General features: G+C 46.5%; 1 protein-coding gene across 1 annotated transcript in view; it reads left to right on the top strand.

Moving 5' to 3' along the window:
- rgs11 (regulator of G protein signaling 11) overlaps nt 1-16,795 on the top strand; it is a 149,530-nt gene that overhangs the window by 16,881 nt on the left and 115,854 nt on the right. The window contains exon 3 of the mRNA XM_041206915.1: nt 5,612-5,662. Within this exon, the coding sequence (XP_041062849.1) occupies nt 5,612-5,662 (51 nt within the window). The remainder of the gene's footprint in view (nt 1-5,611; nt 5,663-16,795) is intronic.

A 16,795-nucleotide genomic window follows, 5' to 3' on the forward strand; every position in this document is an offset into this window, starting at 1 on the left:
AAATAAAATTGAAAAGCAGAGAACATATATAGAAACTTTGCTAGACTGCGCTTAGGCCAGAACATAATGCTCTTCAGGCGGGTGCCCAACCCCACCAAATGTAAAATGATGCGCGAAGATGTATGACGAGCATCCCGAAGTCATTGCGCACAGGCGCGATATTTCGGTCAGTGGGCACATGCAGGAGTTGGCAGTGCGCCCACCGGCTATTAAAAGGCCTAATAAGGCCATTAAAGTTAAATTGAAAGAAATTTTTCGCTGCCGGTCCAACCTTATGATTGACGGGCAGGCAAAAAGGCCAAGCAGCTTTTACATTGTTTAGGAAACCTCATCCACGGGTGGGATAAGGTTTCCAACAGCAAATAAAAATAAAATAAAAATTTTAATATTTCATTAATAACGTGTCCCTGCTCATGTGACAGAGTCACATGAGGGCACATGTTTTATAACATTTTAAAAATCTTTATTTTTAATGTTCTAAACTCTTCATCTCACTGAGGCAGCTCTGTGCCTCAGGGAGCTTTTCTCAGCGTGCACCTGCGCTCATGCGCAAAGTTGCGCTCTTGCCCTCCTCCCCTCACACAGGCAGCGCTGAGCACTGCCACATGCTTTACACGCTGGGCTGGTCTTAATTGGTCCACAAGCATGAAATCGCGGCCTGGCCCCGATCACAGGTGGCAGTCAGCTTCCCAACAGGGGAAAAATTCCTCTCCTTAGAGCACTGTGCACAGTTCTGGGCTCAATATTGCAAGAAGGATACAGAGGTACTGGGGAAGGTGCGAAACAGATTTAAAAGGATGGTACCAGAATTGAAGGGCCAAAATGGACAGAAAATATTGAACAGGCTGCGGTTCTCTTTTTTTTCTCTCCAGAAAAGCAAAGCCTGAGCAGGACTTAATAGAGGTCTTTAAAACTCTGAAGAGACTTGATAGGGTAGACATGGAGAAGATGTTTTCACTGGTGACTGAGGTCATAAATGCACCCCCAGAACAAAGGCAGGTGTCTCCTGAATAGAGCCTTGGTCTAACAGCGTCACATGAACCCTGAAGGGATTTTAACTGGGCTGGTAGCTGTATTTAATGGGGCACTCGCCTGAAGGCACTTGACATTAGGAGCTATGTGCATTCTATGTATTGCACTTCAAAGCCAGCTATGGGTTTCCAGTTTGCTTCATTTGATTTATTCCCTCTTATCCACCTTCATTAAACATTCACTGCTTACTGAAGGGATAAACTCCCTTCATTCCTTTGGATTAATGAACAGTTGGAGAAAGAACAGCAACAGCTGCCAAGATGAGCTGTAGATTAAGCTCTTAAAAGGTCTTACCCAACCCACAAGGCCTACAGGGCAAGATCAAGCTTCTTGAATATTTCTGAGGAGCAGAACAATAAGGCTGAGCTTCACCAAGGCAGGCAGTTGCTGATCTGCTGGACCACCAGCTCTGAAAGTGACCACCGCCGTTAACTTTTCCATCACAGGCTCCTTCCAGGTTGCTGCAGAACACAACTGTTTCACACAGATTACCAGTGCCCTTCTTGCCTGAGCAAACCAATTACTTAGCTTGGCATTGGATGCCCCCAGCAAAGATGAGGGAGCTCTGTGATTTGCAGCAGTGGCCACTTCCCTTGTGTCCAAGGTATAATAGTCTGTACTCAGGTCATTATTGGGGCACTAGGAAATGAATCATCCGCTGAAGTGATCAGGAAAGACTTCTGCTCCATCAGCGTTCAACTGGTATGTGATTATCACATTGCAATGCTGCACCAGTTTCATTGGCTGCTGGTATAATGCTTTAATTCTGCAACACCCATTCATCACTCATGTTCAGGATGTTGGAGTCTGACTGCTAAGGGACAAGAAAGTTGGAGGATGCACAAGAAGAAGAGACAGCATCGGACTGGGAAAAATTAAATGCAGATAAGAGAGAACCACAAAAAGGAGGAGCATCATTGGAGTTAGACAGGCCAGGGAGCAGTTGATAGAGCGACACTTTTGATGACCTTCTCAATCCTCTTATTTCACAAATCAGCAAAAAGCCCATCAGTATTAACTACCATTGTTATATCTTCACTATTCCCTTCATTCTGCACATTCTGCATTAGAACATTGAAACCATTCATCCAGTCACTATGCTAATGAAATTGTAGTAAAGCTGTAATGACAGGAAACTATAGACCAAAGCTGCAAATGTGATAAAGGTGCTGATGTGAATTCCAAACAGATTATTGTTTTGAATTATTTTCTCATCCAAGTAGTTAATCCTTAATTATTTTCTTAAAAGAAGATTTACTAAATCTACTACTGTTATGGAGTGCTTCCTCAGTGACTCCAGCTGAGCTGGTTAAAGGCTGCTGTTGCTTATGTGGGGACCCATGAAATGTCTGTGACTTCTGGGAGCAGCAGCCTCTCAGGGCCTGGATACAGACTGCAGCACTTCAGCTGCTGCTGGGGCAGTCTGGACCTTCCAACTTTCTAGTACCATGATTGGTATTGGTTGAGGGAATTGTAAGGAAGCTGACATGCTGGCACCTCGGACAAGGACAAAACATGCTGCTTCCAGTGTACCACTATCACTCCCATGGGGCTGGGTCTCAATGCTCCACTGATCTATGGGAGAACAGATTGCAGATGGCTTGAAAGGCGCCAATCATTTGCTGCAACAATTTGCCCAAGTTAGAGATAGATTTCCCTTCACAAGGTGGATGCCTGCCTCTCCAAGGCAGAGCATAGCTTTGAACCCACAGTTTGCAAGCTTCCACTTGAGCAGTGAAGGCTGTGACCGTGGACTCTTGAGGTCAGGGCTTAGCTACAATATCCTAGAGATGGCCACGCTCCCCATAGATTACAAAGTGATGATGCCATGCGAGGTGAGGCCATACAGCCTGGAAATGGACTCCTCCACACTTTGTGCCATAGTGTTGAAACCCTGGCAGCCCTTGATATAACTGCTACCTGATGTAACTGCTTTTGTGGAGCAAGCAGTTTTTTTTTTCTATTGCTGGGCCCGGAAGTCACCATCTCTATCCTGTTCATCAGAGCATGGGGAGAACCTTGCCCTTTGACAAGCTATCTCCTGGGCTGCACATGCCACCAGTTCTTACTGCTTTCACTAGTGTAACATGTTCCACCACACGCAGAGCATTCTACATCACTCTCTAACCCATTGTTGCCCAATCAAAATTGCTGACTATCCAGAGGTGTCATTGTTTTCTCAATGTGTAATTATTTCAGTAAAAAACACCTTATATGCAATTCAGGTAAGTACTTCATCTTTATATTTACTGAGTGAACATCTACTACTGTTCAGTGCATAAACTTCATTCTTCCTCGGCAAAGTTAAATTCTGGCACAAATTGATTGGACAGAGCAGGGCAGGATTTTCAAATCATGGTCTGAAACCTGACACCAGATGAATTCTGTGTCATAACCCTGCCCATGCGACGATATTTTTCAGTAATTGGTCAGGTCCAGTTAGTGGCACTGAGCATCCCCAGATGGTAGGTGGTGCCTGCCTGATGCCAGCAGCAAAGGCAAGTGGCAGTCATAATAGCCTGCGTTACCTTGCCAAAGAGAGCAGGCAGCTCCTCAGAGGGCCATTAGCAAAAAGGCATAAGTCTAAGCGCAAACGTGCGAAAGCGAAGTAATGTGCACGATCCGGCACAGGATAACTAAGGGACCTTTCATTTTAAACATCAGAAAAAAACCTTTCCTTTCGCTCTGCAGTGAACCCAACAGCCTTACACTAATATGCACCAGACTGTTCGAACCCATCAAAATCTCAGTTGAAATTTACAGTTCTAACCTCTCCAGTCCATCAACAAGCCCCTAAAGGAGCTGAGTGAACTGTTCATTGGAGATGAATGGATTTCCCATCCTCCCCCCCACCCAACTTTGAAAATTACAGACCATTCCCTGAGGCCTCGGCATCCAGAGAACACCTCTGGGTCCACAGTTTTTAAATTGTGTCTGCACCGGGTCCCAATCTCACAGCCAATTGAAAATCCAGCCTAGCGTGTCTTAGTGTAGCTTCTAGGGGCTGCATCTTCCAGTCAGCGAGCAGGGGTGGGGCCCGCTCGCCAACACATAAAATAATGTGGGGTGATGTCAGTCGAGCGTCCCAACGTCACCCCGCGTCATTTCCATTCTCAGGTCGGCGGGCACGCAGCCAACTTGGCTGCATGTATGCCAACCTGTCAACGGTTTATTAAGGCCATTAAAAAAGTAATTAAAATCATTAATGGACCTGCCTGTCCAACCTTAAAGTTGGCAGGCAGGCCAAGAGCCCTGGCAGGTGGGATGAGGTTTCATGAGGGTTTTAAACATTTCAGAATATTTTAAAATATAAGTTATGGACCTGTCCCAATTCATGTGACAGTGTCACAGAGTGGTTGCTGAGAGTGTTAACTCTCACACCATGTGCAAGACATGCTCCTGCTTTCCATTCAGAAAATGGTTGGATGTTGTTTGCCCTTTGCCATGACAAGCCTTTTTTGAGATCCTTGTTATTGGTTGGTTTGCCTTCTGCCAGCTTGGAGTGATTATTCTGATTTGTTGAGTTGACCACAATGACAGCTCCCCTCTCCATATGGTGTTGTTGGTAATTCTGTGCCCTATAGCCTAATGTTTTGACCCATGTTACACATAATTTTTGTCAGATAACCAATAAGCAATAACCAATGAAGTAAAGTGCGCACAAGAATCAAAAAGCCTACACAAAATTTGTTTTTTATCTTACCATTTTACCAACAAATGCACAAAATGGTTACAGTGCACATGCCTACACTGTGTAAAAATATTTATTTTTAAAAATTTAACTGATCATCAAAAAAGCTACCATGGTGACCATGCAGCTACAGGATTGTTGTAAAATCCCAGCTGGTTCACTAATGTCTTTTAGGAAAGGAAATCTGCTATCCTTCCCCAGTCTGGTCTATATGTGACCCCAGCCTCACGGCAATGTGGTTGACTCTTAACTGCCCTCTGATATGGTCTATTAAGTCACCCAATTGTAAAGGAGTGGGCAATAAATGCAGATATCTTCTTCTGGTCTCTTGCTATTGAAATGACATAAAGGAGACAGAGAAAAAAGACAAGACTGGTTTGGAGTTAAAATTGGACCACCAAATGTCAAAAATTAAGTAAACTATCTGTAATTTGTAGGGTTATGGAGTGACCAGCCTGGAGTCTTCCCAACACTCATTTTAGATGGGCACAAAACAAATTGGCTGCATAAACCTACAGTCCCCTTGGCGTCAGGAGTTGGGTGTTGGGTATATTCAGGATTATTGCCAATTCCACTGGTCTTGCATGCTGCCAGTTGCAGAGCCAATCTCTGAGGTTAGCTTTGAGAAGTTGGCTGGTAAATAGTACGAATAATAGATAATGCTCCAGGAATGCTCCAGTGTAAGTAAAATGTTACTTTTTGTAACACTGTGATTGTTAAAATGCATGTTACGTAAAAAAAATGTATTAAAAATAATCGCATTGAAATAAACTGATCAAAAATATATGCAATCATTTTTATAAACTATAAATGTAATATTTTGATCTGCTTTTGGAAATTTTTAATGTTTGCAGTGAAAATATTTCATTTCCATTCATTTTTTTCCAGGCAACGATATTGTTGAATGGCTTCTTCAAAATTTTTCTATATCTGAAGAAGGTAAGGGAAATTGCTTTTCTGAATTTGATTCATCAATTTTTTTTTGAAAGATTGGACAGGAAATCATTTTTTTAGGTTGAATGTAAACTATTGTTCCATTAACTTCCATTTCATGTTCATTAAAATAACTTGTCTACTGCTACACATTACAAGTCACAAAATGACATTTTAATGGGGTTGCCCAAGTGCTTACTGGTTCACTGTGCAAGGCAATGGAAAATGAAGGTCTGCAGCTGCAGTTCCCCTCCTAATGAGTTTCTGATCTCAGTTGGATCACTGAGGCAGATGAGGTACTTCCCAATAAAAAAGGAAAGGAAACTGGAATCCTATCCCCATATGCTGCTCTTCAGAGAGCTGGCAATAGAGAGTGGCTCATGGATTGGGGTATATAAAAATCTAATAAAACAAAAGCCAGATGGGTGTACCACTTTGAATACATCTTAAAAATTGTTATTTTTTTCTGTGACGCATTATAACCAAGTCAGTTTTCTCTAAAATTTCTGGAGGTTGATTTTTATAGTTTATGCAGTGAATATGCAGATAAACCAGTGCTCATTTTCTTTACTCATCCCCTTTCTATAATTACGAACAACTTTGTAACATTGTCTATTGGTAAATTACGGCCGTGAATTTCTTCAGATTTTGTTCCTGCACATCCATAGTTTGTTGGAAGCTCTTCCCATGAAAGAATGGTGACGTAGTGGCCGAAAGTCGAATAATAATAGGGGTGAGAGTGGTATAGTGGTAATGTCACTAGGCTAGTGATCAAGGGGGCCCAGGCTAATCCCCTGTGGGCGTGGGTTCAAATCCCAGCATGGTAGCTTGGTGAAATTTAAATTCAATTAGTTAATAAACCCTGGAATTGAACACTAGTCTTAGTAATTGTAACCATGAAACTATCATTGATTTTCATAAAAACCCATTTGGTTCACTGGTTCCCTTTAGTGAAGTAAATCTGCCATCCTTACCTAGTCTGGCCTACATGTGATTCCAGATCCACAGCAATGTGATTGACTCTTAACTGCCCTCTGAAATAGTCTAGCAAGCCACTCAGCAAATAGGGAATGGGCAACAAATGCTGGCTTTGCCAGTGATGTCGATACATTGCTAAATTCACCATGAGACAGAGTTAACATAACATTGTAATAAGATTGTTTTGAAGATTGGCTCTGCGGTGAATAAAGTCATTTGTAATGTTGATAAGATTTTACATTGAAAGCGTGCTGGTAATCAAAATGTTTTATAAACCTCCCTGAGAAAGCTGGCAGTTTCTGCAATTGATATAGAGTGCTGAATTTTATGCTGATCAGGCGGGCACATGCCCATCTCGATCGGGCATGAAATCACGCAAGATGGTGTTAGGCGAGTGTCTTGACATCATCCCGCACTCGCATGATATTTCAGTTGGCTGGCGCGTGTGGGTGTCGGAGCTGCATCAGTTAAAAAGCCTCTTAAGGCCATTAAAAAGGTAATTGACCAAATTTCATGTTGCCCGTGCGATTTCGTGCTTGTCACACGGGCAAAACAGGCAGGCGGCCATCTGACATTTTGCAAAATCCTTATCCAAGGGCAGGATAAAAAGGATCAGTAGCATTGCCATTGTGAATAATGAGGAGTTTTGGAAATAGTTTGCTGCTGGTTGCTTATTGGTACTTGGCAGCTTCATCTCTGTTCGGGGCTTCATTCTTAGCATTTCCAGGCTACATGTGAGGACTCATTGGTGTCTCCAGGATCCCAGGAGGATTTTGACCATGTGGACCCTTCCACGTATCAGACAGCCTTTTGTAACCCTGGTAATGGGGATTGTGGTCTCCGCTGGTGCACCTCCCCTGAGGAGGAAGAGGAGGGCAGAAGGGAGAGGAGGTCAGGTAGGTGTCCCAATGCAGCTTTCAGGGGAGGGACCTGTGGGAGGAGAGGAGCAGGCACAGGCACAACGGACGCAGGGCCAGCAGGTAGTCTAAAGCGGAAGGGGCTGCAGAAGACACCACTATCCTGCTGCCAAGGTTTACAGGCAGCGATGCAGCTACCTCAACATGTCTGAGGTGCGATGCCAAAGGTGGCTCTGCCTCTCAAGGGAGACTGTCACCTCCATTTGTGATATGATTGGGTAACAGCGGCCCTCAGCTTCTATGCCTCCGGCTCTTTCCAGGGCTCAGTGGGGGATCTTTGTGGAGTCTCCCAATCAGCTGTCCACAGTTGCATCAAGCTGGTGACAGTAGCTCTGTTCCTGCAGGTCATGACATTTATTCATTTCCGTATGTACGGGGCCAGCCAGGCTGAGCGAGCCAAAGGCTTTGCAGCCATTGCTGGCTTCCCCCATGTCCAGGATACAATAGACTGTACACATGTGGCTATCAAGGCACCAGCAGGTGAGCCCAGTGCCTTCGTCAACAGGAAGGGATTCCACTTCATGAACGTGCAGATTGTGTGTGATCACAAGATGCAGCTTCTGCAAGTCTTTGCAAGGTACCCAAGCAGCTCACATGACGCTTACATCCTGAGACACTCCCAGATGCCAAGGCTCTTCAGTGCTCTAACTCAGCTGGATGGATGGCTGCTGGGCGACAAGGGCTATCCGTTGAAAAGATGGCTTATGGTGCCTCTCTGCCAAGAACAGAGGCAGAGCAGCATTATAATAGAAGTCATAGGTCTTCTGAAGATGCACTTCCAATGCCTGGGCCATTCAGGGGGAGCACCACAATACCCCCGAGAGCGGGTGTCACTGATACTGGTTGCATGCTGCGCTGTCCACAATCTGCCACTGGCAAGAGGGGACCCACTGGAGGAAGAGGATCTTGAGGCAGCTGCACAGGCCACTGAGGATGAATCCAGTAGTGAATCAGAAGAGGAGTATGGTGAGAAGAACGCTGGGGTCATGGAGGCAGACCTCTGTAACCTTCAAGGAGGCAGGTGCACCAGGGACGCCTTATCCAACGCTCCTTCAGCTAGGCTGCCAAAAATTCACTGCTACCTCATTCCAGGGCTGCTGCCTCCATCCAGGATGTCTGAAATGCCCCTGTCACATAAACCCAAAGTCCACTCAGTACCTGTGCAATAAACTTTAGAGCCGCTCACATCCGGCATTACATACTGGTGTACCCTGCACCAAAAATAAAAGGTGAAGCATACTCACAACAACAAATTTAATGTTATCGTCACATTCAACTCACACTGACATGACCATTACTGGTGTTGATGCCCATATCATTAGATATATAAACCAAAATAACTGATCAGAAGATCACTCGTGAACAATCCCTCTTGTGTTCATGGTACCTTAAACTGACATTTACAAGTGCTCTGTCTTGGTGCTCCCTCTTCACTGGCACCGGCATTGGAGACAGCCTGCTGACTCTGCTGTCTTGTTGGCTTTGATGACCTTGGCAGTCGTCCCCTGGCCAGTGGAGCCTGTGCTGGCCCCGCCAAGGAGGGAGCTGGCATCTCTCCAGTCATCGCAGTCTCATCAGATGCCACAGTCACTGGCAGAGGGGCGGAGGAGCTGTTGCCCTCATTAGGAGTGCCTGAGAGGAGCCCACAGAGGTGGCAAGCAAGTTGTGCACCAATGTGAGGTCAGTCTGGAATCCCCTGCTCGCCATTGATGGACAGGCACCTAGCTGGGATACTGGGTGCCTCATCCATCTCCCACACTGGCACAGACCACCTGAGGTCATCGCCTGTGTGAGGGCTTGCAGGTCTGAGAGCAACACCAGGAATCCCCGATTCTGTCTCTGTAGTTGCCTCTCCATGAAAGTCACCACTCTCTCAGTGGAGGAGGCAGTGCACTCAGCTGTGAGGGTCAACGCAGTGCTTATGATCGACATGGACTCCTCCATAACAGAGACCATGGCACACATATCTTCATGGATCTCCGCCAGATCCTCCCGCACATCCCACTGGACATCCAGGATCTGCTGCCTAATGAATAACAACAGAGGCTCATCATCTGCCTTCGATCCAGCATCGTCCTGGTCTCCAACTGCTGTCGCCCTGAGCACTCTCTGTCTCCACCTGCATCTCAAGTGACTGTGAAGTGCCCTCATCAATGTGCACCGACAATATAGCCGACAATCTAATGCCCACCAAGATGCTGGTATCTGCGCTGGTGCCTGGTCAGAGTGCAGGTGTGACGCAGGTGCAGATGAAGTCCGGCAGTCCTCTGGTGTCAGGGGTAGCCTCCTGGGTCCTGAGAATGAGTGTGTGCTGCCGAATCTAAGGAAGAACAAGGACATGTCATTAGTTAAAGTCATCACTCTGTCACTGTGCGTGCCAGGCACCTTGTTGGGACAGTGGACATCTGCATCACGGTACCATTGTCTTTCAATGATCAATGGGGCATTCAGGTTTGAGGCTCCCATCAATGAAGAGACTACACTAGAATGGTTGCACATGCCAAAACTCTCACCTCTGTGCACTGCACTCTTACCTTCGTCTGACACCCCTGCCTCTCCATGACTGGTTGCACGGGTGTGTGCCAGCTCTCTAGCTCCAGGGCATCCTGCTTGAACCTGGTTAGCAGCAGCAGGTTGGGCAGGCCTCTGCCTTTCCGTGATCTTTCCAATTGGTTATGGCTTGTCTTCTCCTGAAAAGACAGAGGAGCATTGATTAGTCCACTCTCTACCTGCAGCGCCATTGCAGTCTGGCCAACCCCACCTGAGGAACACCTTGCAAGGCACATTCGAGTCGTGGCCCTTGAGCCGCAAGGCACTCAGTCCAAGATGCCAAGGATCACCCCCTCGGCCAGCAACATTGATGGTTGCTACTCAGACTCTAACACCCCTGAGATCCACGGGGGTGGGGACAGCCAGCCCTTAATACTTCACCATGCTGATCCATGCCAACATGGTACTCACCCTGCCTGAGCACAGCAGGTCATTGAACCTCTTGCGGCACTGCATCCATGTGCGCCGCGCAACATCGTGACTGCTGAGCTGCGCTACCACCTCCTCCCACGCTTTCTTCATGAGGTGTCGTGACCTCCTCCTTCGGTCCCTTGGTACAAGGGTGTGTCTCCTGGCAGCCACCTCCTCCATGAGGGCCGCGAGGCACTCATCCGAAAAGCCGTTGGCCGAGTGCCCACCCGACCTACCCTCCCACCTGGCGTTTCCAGCCGCTGCCGAGGCCAATGTACCTTCTCTGTAACGCAGACTGTATGCTTCTTCACCAGCAGCCTTCATTGGACCCAGCGGCTGACAGGCCCCCGCCTTGCCTTGCGCTTACCGACCATTGGGAAGCCGTGTTTCACGTTGGGCGGGTCTTAATTGGCCAGTCAGCATGAAATCGTGGTCGTGGGCCAATCGTGGTCAGGAGCCTGTTTCCCGGCTGCTCCCAGGCCTGCCGGTCATGCCCACCTACCGAGCTGAAGATTCAGCCAGAGTGTTTTGGCTCTACTTGAATTTTAACCTTTCTTACTTTGTGGGTGACCTTTTTAACTGGAGTAACAATAATTTGGAGGCTGACAGAGTGAATTTTAAGGAATGAATGTTTCTGGATTCTGCAATTCACTTGTATATTGCCTGTGGTTATTCACAAAAAAGAGGTGCTAAGAGTTATAATGGGCCAAATATTTCTATTGGATTTATACATTAATACCACAGTGCGGCATAAACATGCCATTATTTTGCCAGCAAGGTTTAGCCCAATATTTTTTTAATCTTCTAATTGCTTGCACAAGTGCGTACATTCAGTGATTTTATTAAGGGCACAAGGCCATGGACAGGATTTTCCCCCCATCGGGGGCAAAGTTGAATGGCGGTCCGATCGGCGCCCCCAATTGGGGCGCGGTGCCATTTTATGTGGGCAGGCCAATTAAGGCCCGCCCAGTGCGACGTCCGCAGGGAAGTGCTGTGCGCTCCCTGTGCGGGAGGGGGGGAAAATCCCTAAATCGAGAGTCCGCTTTTTTGCGCATGCACATGAAAGAGCACGCTCGTCTCCCTGAAGCTAAGTGCTGCCTCAGGGGAATCGGCTGTTCTGTGACAAATATTAAAAATAGGAAAATAAGAAATTCCTGACATGTCACCACTGTCACATGAGTTGGGACATGTCCATAATTTTTACAAAAACTGTAATAAAATTTTTAAAAACCTACATGGAACCTCATCCTGCCCATGGATGAGATTTCATGCTTTTTCTAATTCCCTTGAGGTTGGACGGGCAGGTCCATTAATTAGCCAAATGACTCTGTCAATGGCCTCAGTTGGCCATTGACTGGTCGGTGGGCGCACAGCTGATTTTGCTGCGCTTCCACCTACCGGAAAATTTAAACCGTGCCCCATTTAAATTTTCCGGTTGGGCAACTATCAGACGCCCCGGACGGCCCGCTTCTACTTCCTACCCAAAATCCACAAACAGAACTGTCCCGGTAGACCGATCGTGTCAGCTTGCTCCTGCCCCACAGAACTCATTTCTCGTTATCTTGACTCCCTTCTCTCTCCCCTTGTCCAGTCCCTTCCCACCTACATCCATGATTCCTCTGACACCTTATGTCACATCAACAATTTCCAGTTCCCTGGCCCCAACCGCTTCCTCTTCACCATGGACGTCCAATCCCTCTACACCTCCATCCCCCACCAGGACAGTCTGAGGGCCCTTAGCTTCTTCCTCGAACAGAGGCCCGAACAATCCCCATCCACCACTACTCTCCTCCGTCTGGCTGAACTTGTTCTCACACTGAACAATTTTTCCTTCAACTCCTCTCACTTCCTCCAAATAAAAGGTGTGGCTATGGGTACCCGCATGGGCCCCAGCTATGCCTGTCTCTTTATGGGGTATGTGGAACGTTCCTTGTTCCAGTCCTACTCCGGCCCCCTTCCACAACTCTTTCTCCAGTACATCGATGATTACTTCGGTGCTGCTTCATGCTGTCGTCGGGACTTGGAAAAATTTATTAATTTTGCTTCCAATCTCCACCCCTCCATCATTTTCATGTGGTCCATCTCTGACACTTCCCTTCCCTTCCTTGACCTCTCTGTCTCAATCTCTGGTGATAGACTGTCCACCAATATCCATTAAACCTACCGACTCCCACAGCTACCTCGACTACAGCTCCTCACACCCCGCTTCCTGTAAGGACTCCATCCCATTCTCTCAGTTCCTTCGCCTCCGTTGCATCTGTTCTGATGATGCTACCTTCAAAAACAGTTCCTCTGACATGTCCTCCTTCTTCCTTAACCGAGGTTTTCCACCCATGGTCGTTGACAGGGCCCTCAACCGTGTCCAGCCCATCTCCCGCGCATCTGCTCTCACACCTTCTCCTCCCTCCCAGAAACATGATAGGGTCCCCCTTGTCCTCACTTATCACCCCACCAGCCTCCGCATTCAAAGGATCATCCTCCGCCATTTCCGCCAACTCCAGCATGATGCCACCACCAAACACATCTTCCCTTCACCCTGCCTGTCGACATTCCGTAGTCCACTCCTGGTCCACTCCTCCATCACCCCCTACTCCTCAACCCCCTCCTATGGCACCACCCCATGCCCAAGCAAAAGATGTAACACCTGCCCCTTCACTTCCTCTCTCCTCACCGTCCAAGGGCCCAAACACTCCTTTCAAGTGAAGCAACATTTCACTTGCATTTCTCCCAACTTAGTCTACTGCATTCGTTGCTCCCAATGTGGTCTCCTCTACATTGGAGAGACCAAACATAAACTGGGCGACCGCTTTGCAGAGCACCTGCGGTCTGTCCGCAAGAATGACCCAAACCTCCCTGTCGCTTGCCATTTTAACACTTCACCCTGCTCTCTTGCCCACATGTCTGTCCTTGGCTTGCTGCATTGTTCCAGTGAAGCCCAATGCAAACTGGAGGAACAGCACCTCATCTTCCGACTAGGCACTTTACAGCCTTCCGGACTGAATATTAAATTCAACAACTTTAGGTCTTGAGCTCCCTCCTCCATCCCCACCCCCTTTCTGTTTCTTCCCCCTTCCTTTTGTTTTTTCCAATAAATTATATAGATTTTTCTTTTCCCACCTATTTCCATTAATTTTAAATCTTTTATGCTCCCCCCACCCCCACTAGAGCTATACCTTGAGTGCCCTACCATCCATTCTTAATTAGCACATTCGTTTAGATAATATCACCAACTTTAACACCTATGTGTTCTTTTGTTCTGTTGTCTGTGACATCTTTTGATGATCTGCTTCTATCACTGCTTGTTTGACCCTACAACCACACCGCCCCCCTCCACTTCTCTCCCCCCACCTAAACCACCCGCCACCGCCCCCCCCACACACCTTAAACCAGCTTATATTTCACGCCTTCCTTGGATTCACCTAGTTCTGTTGAAGGGTCATGAGGACTCGAAACGTCAACTCTTTTCTTCTCCGCCGATGCTGCCAGACCTGCTGAGTTTTTCCAGGTAATTCTGTTTTTGTTTTGGATTTCCAGCAACCGCAGTTTTTTTGTTTTTATCTATGTTTTTGCCTTCAGATGATGTCACCAAGGGGCAGCACGTAGCTGAAAAATAGGAGGGGGGCCAAGTATAGTTCCGGAGGAGTCTCCAGATGTAACAGTGCAGAAGCTGGAAGAGAAACTATTGCTGGAGATTCCCTAGCTAAGAGTGGAACCAGCTTAGGACAGTTCCACTCAGCTGGATAATAATGGGCAGGCACTGGATCTCTGCCATGTGGTGCTTAGTTGTTTCTTTATCATGCTTGTCACTGATATCTCATTATACAAGATTTCCCCTTTAAATACTGTGTGCCTTATGTTAGTGTGTGCAATAAACGATAAATTAACATTTCACTCTTTTTCAAACAAAATGTACACTGAGACAATAAGGTGAATTTCCAAAGGGTCCTCCTGCTTATCCATCATAACTTAAGTGGGGGATCTGCAGAAACTGCAGAAAAATGACATCTTCTGCCAACAGAGATGAGTGGAACTCCTGCAGAAATTCATTTTTTACCTTTAACATCCAATTATCTTGTCAATTTACTCTGTTCCTCCTGCCTCCCATTCTTTATCTTTTCCATCAATTTTTCCCTTCCGCTTGTTAATGTGTTGACTCCTTGCTTGGGGTATGATTGCACAGGCACTTGTAAACCTCTGAGACTTCATTATGCTGAGTATTATATTTACATGTGGTTCATCTGCAAAAATATTGCAGCTCAGCATGATTTTGTCTAGAGCAGGAGCCCTAATTGATTTCCCTCCTCCATTACGCAGCAGTACTGCGGCCAACTGTGGTATCTCTACTCCTGCACTGGCTGTAAAGTGCTAACTCACTATAGGCCAGGGTTCAGATCTGTGTGTGAGTTCAGCTACTCTCCAGTTGAGCCACCTTATCATCACTTTTAATTAGTGGTTGTGGCCTCTTTCCAGCTCTCTCACTTACTTGTCTCCCTCTTGTCTCCAATTGTCTGTCAGTAAGACCAAGTATATAATATTCAGTGGGTGCATAGCAATATACCTCAAAGAGGATGGCCAGAATAACTGCGGAGTGCTGCAGAATACTGCAGTGGATTGGGGCCTCACCTTGGAAGATGTTGAGGAGCTGCCACAAGCATCAGCAGGAGTGGGAGGTTGTTGCCTTGTAACCACCATCAGCCAGAAGGCTGAATTGTGAAGCTTCAGTTGTACAGTGTCCATGCTCTTTTAAATAAAAACATACGAACAGAAAAAATAAGAGCAGGAGTAAACCATTTTGCCTCTCTCCTGCTCCACCATTCAATAAGATCGTGGCTGATCTGATTGTGGCTTGAACTCCACCTTCCTGTCTGCCCCCTGTAACACTTGACTCCCTAGTAGCTCAAAAAATCTATCTAACTCGGCCTTGAATATATTCAATGTCCCAGCCTCCAGTGCTCTCTGAGGTAGAGAATTTTAAAGATTAATGACCCTCTAAGAGAAGAAATTTCTTCTCATCTCTGTCTTAATGGAGGGACCCCTTATTTTGAAACTGTGCCCCCTAGTTCTAGATTTCCCCATGTGCATCTCAGCATCTACCTTGTCAAGCCCCCTCAGAATCTTAAATGTTTTACAATGAGATGGTTTAGTACGCTAATTGAAGCTTGGGCTCTCAGCCAAGAATACATAGTGAAGCTTGGCTGAGAGCCCAGAAATCCATTAGGCTGTTGAAACAACTGAGCCTCAAGAAAAACACTGCTTGATTGAGAGCTCTGGCTCCCTGATCTATGCTGTCAATTTCACAATGTTTATTTATACAAGATGAAGTGGTGTCAAGTGGTTGTGCTTTCAACTATTGAAACTTTAAAGGGTCTGGACCATTGACACTCTTGTTGCCTTGCAGTAAAAAGTTTTTTAAGCAAGTGCAAAGTTATAAATGAATGACCTTTTTTTTAAATGTGTTGACTCCTTGCTTTTTTACATATCCTACTGTCCCTATAAGGTTCATTAGTTCTATATAGTGTATGTAGGTGAATAGGTGTGTAAGTGTCATAATTTGGCATAGGGGTTGTTGAGGGACATATTTTGGCATGGGGGCATGAGGAGCCATATGGGGTGGGTGGGGGGCATGAGGTTGCATGCAAGGGGCATGGGAGGTGAGGGGTGAGGGCTGGGGGCTCTTTCTGTTTTTATTTTAACACCAAGGTCGACCTTTTAAACAGCTTGTCCCAGCACCTGGCAGCCCCTGAGGCTGCCTCTAAACTTTTCACCAGCCCGCACCTACCCTGCCCCCCTGACTCCCCGCCCACCCCCCACCCACGCACACACACACACACACACACACACACAGTGAAAATGCCAACCCTGTGGATACTCCCTCCTGAGGCAGGTGGGCCGAGGCAGGAATTTTCCTGACCTGCTACCCATCTTGAGGATGCAAATGCAGACCTAAGTCTCCCAAAGTCTCAGAAAGGTGTTGAAGGTACCTGGTTGTAAACAATTATGCTGTAAGCTGTCAATTTAGTTCTAAGATGAAAGAAAGTCATGGTTTAAGATAGAAAATTAACAGTTCTACCAGAATGCAAGGTTACTGTGTTTCACATTGCCATTTTGGAATGAAGCCATTTTGAGATCAGGTTACAGGCTTCCCCACAAATCCAATGATTATCACAGACAGACAGCAGAGGCTTTGTCTGGTCTGCAAAGAGAAGAGGCTGCTTGGCTTTTGAGCTACCACAGCCAGATGCAGAAGGGAGGTGTCTCTAGTTGAAGAGATGCATCCTACAGC

This window comes from Carcharodon carcharias, chromosome 15, assembly GCF_017639515.1.
Source record: "Carcharodon carcharias isolate sCarCar2 chromosome 15, sCarCar2.pri, whole genome shotgun sequence".
In the NCBI taxonomy this organism is placed as follows: domain Eukaryota; kingdom Metazoa; phylum Chordata; class Chondrichthyes; order Lamniformes; family Lamnidae; genus Carcharodon; species Carcharodon carcharias.